Source organism: Solanum dulcamara, chromosome 4, assembly GCF_947179165.1.
Source record: "Solanum dulcamara chromosome 4, daSolDulc1.2, whole genome shotgun sequence".
NCBI lineage: Eukaryota > Viridiplantae > Streptophyta > Magnoliopsida > Solanales > Solanaceae > Solanum > Solanum dulcamara.
The window spans coordinates 25,690,206-25,702,546 of record NC_077240.1 but is presented as its reverse complement, the minus strand read 5'-3'; the positions used below and the strand labels follow the sequence as shown (position 1 = coordinate 25,702,546).

The 12,341-nt window shown below is 35.4% G+C and overlaps 3 protein-coding genes across 3 annotated transcripts; all 3 read right to left on the bottom strand.

The window, feature by feature from the left end:
• Positions 1–4,123: 4,123 nt before the first annotated feature.
• LOC129884135 (uncharacterized) lies at positions 4,124–6,060 on the bottom strand. The gene is made up of 2 exons (XM_055958482.1): positions 5,934–6,060; positions 4,124–4,881 (listed from the first exon to the last, which is right to left on the bottom strand). Exons 1-2 carry the CDS (start codon positions 6,058–6,060, stop codon positions 4,124–4,126), a joined length of 885 nt encoding a protein of 294 aa, XP_055814457.1.
• Positions 5,687–9,369, bottom strand: LOC129887108 (DELLA protein RGL1-like). Its single transcript, XM_055962068.1, has 2 exons — positions 8,624–9,369; positions 5,687–8,465 (listed from the first exon to the last, which is right to left on the bottom strand). The coding sequence occupies exons 1-2, from the start codon at positions 9,163–9,165 to the stop codon at positions 7,259–7,261; spliced, it is 1,749 nt and encodes a 582-aa protein (XP_055818043.1). The 5' UTR covers positions 9,166–9,369; the 3' UTR covers positions 5,687–7,258.
• A 278-nt stretch (positions 9,370–9,647) lies between these two features.
• On the bottom strand, positions 9,648–11,269 carry LOC129884899 (uncharacterized). The gene is made up of 2 exons (XM_055959171.1): positions 10,891–11,269; positions 9,648–10,505 (listed from the first exon to the last, which is right to left on the bottom strand). The coding sequence occupies exons 1-2, from the start codon at positions 11,267–11,269 to the stop codon at positions 10,051–10,053; spliced, it is 834 nt and encodes a 277-aa protein (XP_055815146.1). The 3' UTR covers positions 9,648–10,050.
• Positions 11,270–12,341: the final 1,072 nt, after the last annotated feature.

The window sequence follows — 12,341 nt, the reverse complement described above, 5'->3', positions numbered from 1 at the left end:
GGTCATCTTTCGATGTTAGACTTAAGCAAGGCTAAGAGCCCGTTTGGATAGGCTTATTTTAAGTACTTTTTAAAGTTAAAATAGCTTTTAAGCTCATTTAATGTGTTTGAGTAAATGAAAAAAATGCTTTAGAACACTCATTTTAAGGCAAAACAACTTTAAAAAAGCTGAAAGTGAAAAGTTGGAATTTTCAACTTAAAAAAAAAGCTTATCCAAACAGGTTCTAAATGCATAAATATCTACTTTAATTCTAGGATCATTAATTATGTTGTGTCCGCTTTTTAATTTTTAAAAATTTACTTATGTAACGATCCGAACTGTCGTTAATTAAGACCAGGGGAAATCGTAAGAAAAATAATTCAACTAGACCCCACTATCCCGCCAGAGCGAGATAGTCCCGCCAAAGCAGGATAATCCCGCCACAACGGGGCCGCTCCAGCGGGATTTCTACCGCTAGAGCGGAAAATCGTGGGACAAAACTTAAGTCGCGACTTTCTTATTTTTCCACTTCTTTCAAAGGGTAAATTGAGGGCGATGGTTACTACAAAAATCCTCAAAAAGGCTGCTTAAGACTTAGGAAGGAGAGAAGAAAGAATCTCAGCCCCGGAGAAATTCCAATCGGGAGATTTCAAGCCCGTCTTGCCCGTCTAACATCTGGAACCAAGAATTGGAGCCAATGTATCCCTCCTCTGCTGCTTGGCACCCTGATAGGCTAGACTTCTCTTATCTGAGTAATTAAATCTATACCCATTGTATAAAAGGAATTTAATGAGAGGTTGCATAATTAGGCTCTTGGTGACAGGCCACGAGTAGAAATTCGGGTGTTATCAGTGGTCAAATTTAAGGTGACCTAGGTAAGAAAGTTGTATAATGACTTTTGGGGAAAATTTGATGCGGTGTTATCACTTTTGGACTTGCGTGTTCATAAATGCTATAATTGTACGTATATTGAAATGAAATATGAGAAGGATTATGATAAACCTTAGGGGTTAGCAACCTTTCATGATTGAGTGCAAGACTTGAGTGGTTTTATATGCATTGTTGTGTTTGCCTATTAAATTATAAATATGGATTTTGTGGTGCGAGGACTGGGTGTCACGTTCCTATACGTTCTTGAATCGGATGTCAAATTTCGACATATTAATGGATTGGATGTCAATTTCGACATATTTTTTGATTGGATGTCACATTCCGACACATATATGATTGAGCCTGGGTCCTATGAGAGGGCCAAATATGTGTGTGGGTAGTTCTATGAGAGGATCCGATGGTATCAGTTATTTGTGAATTAGTGAGTGTAACTGTCAATGAACTAAAGGGTAAGATTTTAAACAAAGAATTCCGTCAATTTTATGGGTGTTAATAGTTGAGGACTGGGAGTTAGTATAGGTTTATTCGTGAGTAAGGACACGAAAACTTGTGAGGCCAGGTGGTGATATGTGAGATATTCTATACTTTTGGGCTTAATAAGGAAGTTGGCTTGTTGGTAGGGAGTTATTCTCATTGGAGCTTCGGTCAGGTGGTAGTGATCGTAGTAGTTGTTGCGTAGAAATCAGAGTTAGTTATGGGGTGTGGTTATGAGATGGCTAGGTTATTTTGATAAGGTATATGAGTCAAGGCTAGTGGTAGTCATGTTGTCCGTGAGTGGCTAAAGTTGTCAGATGGCTAAAGGTTAGGGTGATCTTGAGGGCATAGTGAACCCATAACCCACAGGTCTCAAATTCGTAAACAGAATTTAGTAGTGAATCGTGATTAGTATGGGGGTGAAGAACCATAAAGATGGGAGTAAGAAGTTCATTAGCAAGTTAGGGTGAACAGACTTATAAAACTTAATTGTTTATGATTCCTCATACTTTTCTTTATATATACCATGTGATGGGTATCAGATTGATCGATGATGCCTACCAATACGTGTTGTTTGTACTGATACTACTTTTGCTATGCCACTTGACATATTATGGTTGCAGGGTTAGTGGAGTTCCCTAGGTGAAGGCGAAGATGATCCCCCGACAGCTCCTACTTTACCTCCCTTGTGGTTGGAGCTGTGTCTTTTCATTTGTCTTATGTCCTGTTCTATAGAGCTTTTGTACCTGTTGAGACCAGTATCCTTGGGGGTTTAATCAGAGTCTTGTATAAAACTTGAGTTTGTGATTGATTGTTGGCTTAATAGAACTTCTTGACTTATTATTTAATTTTTCTATAACTTCCACAATGTTTATTTCATATAAAGGGTTCAGGGTTCTCCTACTTAGGTTATAGAGTGGATGCCCGCACGATCCGGTGGATTGGATCGTGACAACTTATTTGGATAGTTCAGACATACACAATCAAAATTGAAAAATTGTGTTTGATTTCAGATATTTTTTTGCTAAAGTGCATGTAAAAATTGATTGAAATTTCATGCGTATGAATTTTTTTGCCATTTTGTTTATTCTTCAAATTTCAATAATTTAATACCAAAAAAAACCTCTAAATAAAACTCATATTCAAAACATAAATTTTCATAACAAAAAGTAAACTTCGGTCATTAATTTGTCATAATAACAACAAATCTAACAACTCCATATAACAACCTTTTAATTTTTTTCATGTACACATATTAAATTAGCTAAAATTTTAGTCATGCATTTTTGGATTATTACTTTTATCAAAAAAAAATTGTACTTCAAATTTCAGCAATTTAATATACGATTCAACACCCAATCTATTTTTAAAAAGCTCAAATTTAAAACATAAATTTTTTATATTATAAGAAATAAACTGCAATCATCAATTTATCAAAATAATAACAAATTAACAAACTTATTTAGCATGACTGAAGTACACCTAAAAAATTACTTAAAATTTCAGTTATATATGTAAGTTTTCATCATCATCATAAGATGAAGAAGAAACATACACTTTTATTTGAAGTTACTTAATACTAGATATTTGTACAAATAAAATGGAAGACAAGTACAATTTAAATGAGATCTTCCGACCTTTTTGATTAAAGAAAAAATGTGAAGTTATAATTTTTAAGAATAATAAATAATTAGACATAATACATACATAATAATTGAGCACTTAAACACGTAATAAAGAAATTTTAAATTTCTTTTGAAGGTATTCTTATGAGTTTATTAAATATTAAATTAACCACAATAAATATATATATCTCATGTAATTATATATATCTATCTCAATTGAAATAAGCCTACTATTACGCACTGTGAGTATACATATATAACTTAAATTATTCACTCAAAATAATTATGCACACATGCTGTTCGACAAAAAATCCCAAGAGAAGAAAGGAATTCAATCAGTTTGTGCATAACTCAATGGAATTTCCAAGCAGAAGTTGAATAGATTAGAGTCCCTTTCCAGCTAAACATGAGTGACCCTCCATTTACGTCCACACTGCAAGAATCCCTACAAGAAAACTGCTGAATAATCAAGTTAGCTTGATACAAACATGTGTCACTTAGCTTTACTTCCTCCATTCCAAACCTCCTTAAGAATGATCTCCATACATCAAGATTCACGCTTCTTATTACCCTTTCTTTCCCTTCATTTCCTACTATGTTCCGAATCCCCCCTCTGTATGACACTTCTAGTGTCATCCTGTGTTGATCATCCCGCTTCATTACATCTTCCAGGCAATCAAATAATGCACTGTAGTAGAATAATGAGTCTATGAATCGGTTCACAAATAGAGGTGAATTCAGATTTGCCTCAACTTATGATACTACCATTTAAGATGGCTGCAGCCTTCTTACAACTCTCATTGCAGTTTCTAAAGAGTTGGGTTCGCAAATCATTGCCCTTAGAATGAATGCAGCATGAATTACTACCCCTTCGTCAGGTTTTATATGGAAGTGGTCTTCGGTCAGTTGGTTTCTATCCGGTAAAAAGATAATCTTGAATGAGAAGGGGAAGTTTAAGGACTTAGCAAAACTCTCTAAAGACTTGCTTGTTGCTATTACTCTTTCTTTATTGACTGATTCGATAACTGTGATCTTCATATGTTCGATTGGGTTGTCTTTTCTCTCAGCTGCTGCTTGGATCAATGATGCCCATTGTACCCCTGTTCTGATAAGGAGATCGATTAAGTGAACTTTGGGTTTCGTTGCTACACTTTCTAGTTGGCTTGAATTCCTGTGAAATGTACCACTTGGGTGAATGGAACTTCTTGATGCAATGCTACATATGAGGCGTGGAATCTTGATTCAATACAGATACTGTTAAGTTCATCTGTTTCCGCACAGATTTTTGACATTAATTTTCCTTTTTCTCTATCGATCCTCTCTCCAAGTGCTTGTGCAAAATAAAAGACTGCTCTTTGCACAGGATTACCTGTGTTTGATGCAAGTAGTTGGCATTGAGTCAGAAATTTCCTCGCACGGTCATATTGCTGGTCAGAAATTTTCTCAGCTGCAGCTAGGAGGATTTGAGCAAGTTCTTCGTCTTGATTATCTTCAGGAGAAAGGTCTGAGAGAGCAGAATCATAGGGATGCAAGAGATTGTTTATGTTAATGAACTTGTTGGAAGAGAACTGGATGAATCTTTCTCCAGCTAGCCTCATGATTTGCATAGCTGAGAGCTTATGGTGCACGTTGGCTCCACCGTTCATATCTCTAGCCTTATCTCCTTCAGTATTCTTGCGCCTGCTTGGATTGTTCCTCAGCAATTCAGAAGGAGCTAGAGATAAAAAAGGTACCCCGTCCACATCGTTTCCTGTTTCTAGATCATTGAGCTTTATTTTTCCTTGACTTAATTGACCTGCAGAATGGGCAGCATGCACATTCATCTCTTCTTCTTGTTTATTCATTTCTTGTACTTGTTGATTGACTGCATATTCTTGATAGAACCCATAGTTGGTACAGAAGTTCTGGATATCTGTGAAATTCCATAACTGTTGAATGGGTTCAACTCTTTGCAATATCTACTCTACAACCTCTGAGAGAACCATCACTCCCTGGTGTTGGTTGGAAGTGAATGATGCGAGATGGAACAAACAAGGGATTGGCCATATCAGAACTGAGAGCATAATATTATTGAGTCTTCGTCAAATCCCAAGTTTATAATTACAAATTAAAGCTGTGCAACTGGCTGGCGATGGGACGACTTGAAACTTTTGAGAGATTAACCCTTCATAAAAAAAGAGCATATACAACTGAATATAATATTTTGACAGACTGTGACGTAAACCCCTAAAAGAATTGGCAATATCGGTTAGTTTCACAGAGTTGTTATCATCTAGAATAAATGCAATTGTATATCTTGTTAATCTTTGTGTTTAAGATGACAAAGTAAATTTGCTGGCTTTCTAGAGTTTTAATAAGAATAGAAGGAAAAGAAAAAATAAGGCATGGCACTAAGGACAGTATGGTTTATATTGTGATTTATGACAATTCTTAAGAAATTCAGCCTATCTACTTTTGGACATACTGTACTTTTGCTAGGTGGTCATTTTCTAATCGAGATGGTAACTGGTTATGTGAATAACAATTGGATAACAGTTGAAGAAAATATACTACCTATACATGAATTGCAGACAAGCATACGGACATCTCACCAAAAAAATAAAAATGCAAGAACTTGTGGACAAAATTAACAAGGCCACCCTCAAGATTTTTTTCTTTAAACAAAGAACTGTGTGGAAATTGGCTTCTTTATTTGGATTTGTCTGTCCTTGTGCAAGTCAGGGTTACCTTTTGTTTATTTGATGAGGTAAAGATTTTATTAAATGATACCAAGATGGTACAAGAAAAGAAAAAAAAAACATAGAACAAAAAGCAGCCTACTACACTCTTCTTCCTAGCAAAACGAAGAAATCCATATACTGGTTCAAACTATCCACTAAGCTACTTTTACACCAAAAGTACAAATTTTGTAAACCTCTGTTCTTAATTCTAGAAAATGTGAGTTCTCTGTCGTTCAAAGCAAGCCTTGTTCAGCTCCAGCCATATTGTCCATAAGATGCTCAATGGAATAGTTCTCTGCTTTATCTCTTTTGGTATCACCTGCCACTGCCATCCTTCCAGTTAACCTTTCACATTCTGAGACATCAGCCATGTAATACCACGAAGGTTTAGGAATAACTCCCAACATTCTCTAGAAAATCTGCAGTGGAGAAAAAGGTGCTCAATGCTGCTGATTTGAACAACTTGTAATTACGCCTGTTGCACTGGCTTAGTGCAAATATTTTATACAATATATTATGTACCCATCAAAATAATAAAATAAAAAGGTGATCAACTGCTTCCTGATCTTCTTGACACAGGTAGCATCTACTACATAGGTCAAAACCTCTCTTCTGCAAGTTATTTTGAGTTAAGCATGCCCCTATGTTGCAAACCATCCAAAACATGCTACTTTAATAGGAGCTTTTGTCTTCCATATCATCCTCCAAGGCCAAGAATTATCCCTCTGACCTGGCTGCTTTATCAACATACTATAGCAATTCTTAACTTGAAAAATTTCTCGTCTTTACTTAACAGCCATATCAGGATGTCCACTCTGATCAATATAAACTGATCCCAATTGTTGAAGAAACTGCCAAAATTCTTCTTCTCCCAATCATTCAAATTCCTCCGGAACCTTAGCTGCCAACCAGATTTAGAATGAAATTCAGCAATACTACCAACCTTTTTAGTTGGGCAGTTAGAGTAGGAAGCTTATATTTTAGACATTCATCACCAACCCACAAATCTGTCCAGAATCTATTTTTTCTCCATTTCCCACCTCCAGTCTAGTAAATTGACTGAAATCTTCCCAAAGTTTATATCCCGTTCAGTAAGAAATTCATTAAAATCAATTCACTAGGGGAATTTTTTCGGTAAAAGGATAAACCAGAAGCATGACACTTGTGATGAGGTTATACCTTTTGACACCATAGGACTTCAAATTTTTCTCTTGCTTTTTTCAGGCCTAATCCAGGTGTCTATTGTAATTCTGTGGTTAACATCCTCGATCTAAAGGGATAGAAGTAGTAATTAACCAACCCATTCCCCAGTCTCCTGCACTGCTTAAAGTATGCAACTCTAAATGAGGACCTCCGTTTCTTCTGCCCACTCTTTGTTCACAAGGTGCTCCCAAAAAAAGGAGGAAGGGTGAACAGCAGGTACTACGAGCACCTCTATCCCAGAAATATGAGTTTAAGGTCAAAAATCTAGATTTAGGTAGCTTGGAGATGCCTTATGGTCCGTTGGTGGTGTACAAATGAACTGAGAAAGTAAGCATCCTATTTGTTTACTCAAGGAAAGTTGTTTTCTTACAAGAACTTCCAAATGGATAGGGAATGAATTGGTGTTCCTTTCCACCCAATAATGAGGCCTTTCCCATCCTTGTGAAGATCACAAGAACTGCCTTGGGCAAATTGCTTGAGAATTAGATGAGCTTGATACCAAGCTGACTCACTTAGCTCTTCTTCCACCATACCAAACCTTGCAAAGAATGCTCTCCATACTTCAAGCTTCACATTCCTGGTGAACCTGTCCTCACCTTCAGCCGCCACAATGTTCCGAATACCTTCACCAAAATACACCCCTTCAATCGTTGTTCGACATGGACTGCCTCGATCCATGCAGTCCTCAAAGCAATCAAAAAATGCACCGTAAAAGAAAAGTGTCTCAATAAAGCGGTTTAGAAATGATGGGGAATTATGGTTTGCTTCGACTTCGCCAACAACAATAACTGTTGGTCTAATACTTCTGACTACTTTCATCAAATTATCCAAACAATCTGGTCTCGGTAGCATAGTCCTTAGTATAGAGTTACAATAAACAACTACAGTCTCATCTGTTTTAATATTGACCGACTCTTTCTTGAAATCTTTCATGTCCGAGACAAAAACTATATCAAATGAAAATGCCAGACCTAAGGACTTGGCGAAACTGTGTAATGTGTTGCCTGTGAATTCTATGTTCTCTTTTTCTGTGCTTCCAACTGCAGTTATCTTAAGAAGCTCAATTGGACTGTCACCTTTTTCTGTAAGTGCTTGTATCAAGACTGTCCACTGAATTCCACTTCTGATATTAAAATCAATCAAATGGATCTTTTTTGCGCTTCGGACATTTTCAACAATTGTTTGAACTCCTGCAAATTGCATCACTTGATTGAAGGGGATTAGTTGGTGGCAGGTCAAGAATGCAGAGTTGGTACCTAATGACATAATTTTTATATACTTGGGGTGGCGATCTTCATCCGTACATGTGTATCTTCCAGTTGATCGATCAATCCTTTCTTTTAAAGCTTTAGCAAAATAGAAAGAAAGTCTCTGGACTGGATTACCTGAATCAGATGCCACCCACATACAACGAGAAATCAATTTGCTAGCTACATGGAATTTCTGGTTATTCACTTCTTCTGCTGCAGCTAGGAGAAGGTGGACAAGTTCCACGTCCCTTGTTCCCTCCATACAAAGTCCTGAGAGTGACGTAGAAAGACCATCTAGCCTTTGGGTGGAGTACTGTATGTACCTGTTGAGACATAATATGATCAAGTAAATTAAAAGTGTGCTCGCTCTAACATCTTAAACTTTTAGATGAGAAGTCGCATACTTCAACTTGGTATCAGGGTATGCAAAGATCTAATAGCTTAAACTTTTAGCGGAGATGGTCACATGATTCAACAGTACCTTTCTCCAGCAACCCTCAAGATTTCCATTGGCAACTTGTGGCTGTTACCTAAGCGAGCCTCACAGCTTAGTGCATTAGTGCTCAAGTTTTCCTCACTCGATTTCTTGCTTAGTCTGCCATAATTGTTCAGTAGCTCCAAAGATGCTAATGGAAACGTCTTTGATTTTTCATTGCTAGAGGTGCCAGGTTCTGGTACTTGAGGCTGGAAATAATCATTCTTTGGTGCTTCAATAGTGGATTGGTTTTGGACCGGTTGCAAGGGCATGACTATGCTGGTAGGGAAATGATTTTGCGTCCAATCTGATAGACTTTGTTGTTGATTTTCCAATAAGTTGGTTGTAACTTGTTCATCAGATGTATTCTCTTCATTGTGAAGGCCACACATGGAGTACAGAGAATCAATGTCTACACAATCTGTATGTTCAAACCAAGGATCTTCGACGCCATTGACCACTAATTCACTTCTCTCATATCCTTTAAGATGAAACTGATCATCCTGGAAATCACTAAAATTATCATTAGAGATCGAGATGTTAGCCATGGTCCCAATTCCAGGACAAATTCGTAACGAAGTAGCCCCGAATGAACTCTATAGCTTCAGGAGTAGAGTCTGAAAATCAGCACCATGCAGTTAACTTCTTGGTATATATTGTTCTTTTGATGGCTGTGGTAACATGCATTTATTAGAAGGGTTTATAGATGTAGCAAAGAAATAATTAGATTGAAGGAGGAGTATGAAGCTGAATTCTTGAGAGTAAAAACTTATGGATACATAGTGTTTACACCAAATGAATATATATGAATGACATATGTTTGCATATAGACTTATCTCGCTTACCTATGTTAAGTTGATATCGATTTGGTGTAAACATCGAGGAGCCAATAAGATAACCTGGTCATAGAGATCAAATCACATTTTAAAATATTGATTCAGTGTGATGTTTCCATGGCAACAAGCAGAAGAGTCCAGATGAAAGAGTACACATCCCAAATAGATTACCATTGTTTTTATCTTTAAAGAAACTTCAATCACATATATATGAATGTGGACAAGTTGAATAATTACAATCTGAAACGGAATAGAGCGTAATTAGTGACATGTTTGGATGGAAAGGAAAATATTAATCGCAAAACAACAATTAATCTCATTACATCGTTATCGCAGACTATAGCAGCACTTTGATTTCTTCGCTTTGAATGGACTCATATGAATCATATTTACATCGAACAAATAAACACATGACGTGTTCTCACTGAATCATCGGTGAAATAGTGTGTGTTTCTCACATCAATTCATCATATAACCACATTAAGTTGATGTGATTTGGTATAAACATCGGGTATTACTCAATAACTCTATCAAAAGTAAAAATTACACAAAAAGGAAAATACAAGAGAAAAAAGAAAGAAAAGAATATGTCCAAATTCAGACCTTCTCATCATTGTTCCTAGAGTCACCAACATTATTGTCAATATCAACAACTCTTCTACCAAACATTACATAAACAACCCAAACAAGACTTTTAACAATTTTGATCATACCAATTGTAACAGTTAAATAATACAACCACCAACCAACAAAATCAGCCAATCCAATAATAATCAATAAGTCTCTTTTTTTCTCAACCACAACCACTAAAGACTCAACTTCATCTCTCAATCTCCACCACCAAAGTCCACCAAAACTCATTGCCAATGCTGCCTTTTCAGCCCATCTATTCTCCCTTGAAATGCCAAAAACTGTGTCATCCACCACTGGCTTCACAATTATATTGGACCAAAAGAACATTGTCTCATTTAGGCCCAAGAAAAATATAGCTCTTGTCAAGAATCCCCTTTCATGACCAATTTCATATGCATCTACTCCAGCAGCTATACTACCTGTTGGAACATAAATTTATAAGCTCTTAATAAAAAATATAAGAACATTAATAATATTAGACAACTCCGTCGATACGTAATAATATTATAACAAACGGATTTTTTTTATAAGTGTCAAAGATGCACTTCTAGACTAAATATATCACACATTATCAATGTAACTACCATGAGAGAGTAGGTCGTATAAATAACTCCATTTTTTCAAGATTCTTGATCCGATGGGCTATTTGACTAAATAATCCTTTATATTTTTCTCAAACTACTCTTTATCTCTCCTTTGACTTCTAAATTTATTTTCGAAATACTTATCAAAACCAACCATCTTGATTTTAATGCATTTGGTAATATATTCAAGAATATTCAAAATTATATTTTCAACACGTACCTTCGATGCCTAAACCAACGCAAATTTGCAATATGCAAAGGAAAATCCACGCGGTGTATAGTTGCGGTCTCGAGACGGGCTCTAGGGTATGCTTAATAAAGCATGAGGTACCACCACCCGTTAAGGTATGAGCAAGTGCAGCAACGCTGATAATAGAAACAATAAGATGTAGAAAAATAGGATTGGCTTCAAGGAAAAATTTGATTAGTAGATCAGAATTATTTGCAATTTGTGTTGTGGAATAACCTACAAGGTCAATAAGATAATGTGCAACTGATAGCCTAGAAAGTATAAGAAAAGAAAGAGGAAAAAGAAGACTAAGAAGTATAGTTGTAAAAAATTGAAATGGCTCTCTCAATAAATTTGCAAAAGAATCCATGTGAGAAACAAGAAGAAATTGAATGAATTGTTATTATTGTATATGAAGAGATGAAGATAAGTAGTATATATGTTCATCAAGAATGAATTTGAAAGTGAAACAAATTCTAAGAAGTGGTTGTCACGATGTCTATGTCTATCAAGGTTGGTTATTATTGTATAATATAATATAATGTTGTATGCAACAAATCCAATAATTAGGTGTGTAGTAGTAATTTAGTGTTTATTTGGGAAGGCATAACACGTACTTTGATGCTTTTATGATAATTGATAATATATGGTCTAATATTTGTTTATTTGTTTCCCATCAACTACTAATGAATATATAATAATTGATATCTGATCTAATATTTATTTTATTTGTTTCTCATCAACTACCAATGAATAAACTGCCCAACCCAATATGAGTATTTATTTTATTATTTACGAGAAATGTAGAAGTGATTTGGTAGATTATTAGTATTGCAAATTGAGAGTCACCTAATTAATGAAGAAGTTTGTTTATATGGAAACACTGCAAAGGTGGAATGTCACAGAAAGTTGATGTGTCATGTCACCAAATTAAAAAAGACGAGGGAAAAATGTTGAATCAAATTAAAAGTAGATTTTGGGTGACATAGTAATTGCAGCCTCCTTAGGGTTCATTAATAATTAAAATTTTAATGAACTGATTAAGGTGGCTGAATCGATAAAAATACACATCGATTCAATTAGAGTTTGTTGCATCAATAAAATGTATTAGTCAAAAAGGCTTACTTAAGCTCATACGCAAAGTGAAGGTGGAACTCTTTCGAGGCATTAGTCATGATATGTAATGAAAGTGGTAGTAGTATTAAAAAAAATTATAAAAAGAGTTTAATTTTTATATACTTGACTGAATAAAAATATTTATATTAATAAGTTATTTAAAAAATAATTTATTTTTCTCTCATTTTTTTAATTTGGGGCTTGAACTATATGACGAGTCAATATCTATCAATTCAAACAGAGTTTTTTACGTTAATTTATGTATCATACTAGCTAGTTTCTTTACTCGTTGTCCCAAAGAAGATATAATACCTTTTATTTATGAA

Coding starts and splice junctions, on each gene's coding strand:
- LOC129884135 (XM_055958482.1), bottom strand. CDS start 6,060: ATGGCTGATGTCTCAGAATGTGAAAGGTTAACTGGAAGGATGGCAGTG. Junction 4,882..5,933: donor TATGGCTGGAGCTGAACAAG/GCTTGCTTTGAA, acceptor GGAATTTCACAG/ATATCCAGAACTTCTGTACC.
- LOC129887108 (XM_055962068.1), bottom strand. CDS start 9,165: ATGGCTAACATCTCGATCTCTAATGATAATTTTAGTGATTTCCAGGAT. Junction 8,466..8,623: donor TTGAGGGTTGCTGGAGAAAG/GTACTGTTGAAT, acceptor ATGTCTCAACAG/GTACATACAGTACTCCACCC.
- LOC129884899 (XM_055959171.1), bottom strand. CDS start 11,269: ATGGATTCTTTTGCAAATTTATTGAGAGAGCCATTTCAATTTTTTACA. Junction 10,506..10,890: donor CGTTGGTTTAGGCATCGAAG/GTACGTGTTGAA, acceptor ATGTTCCAACAG/GTAGTATAGCTGCTGGAGTA.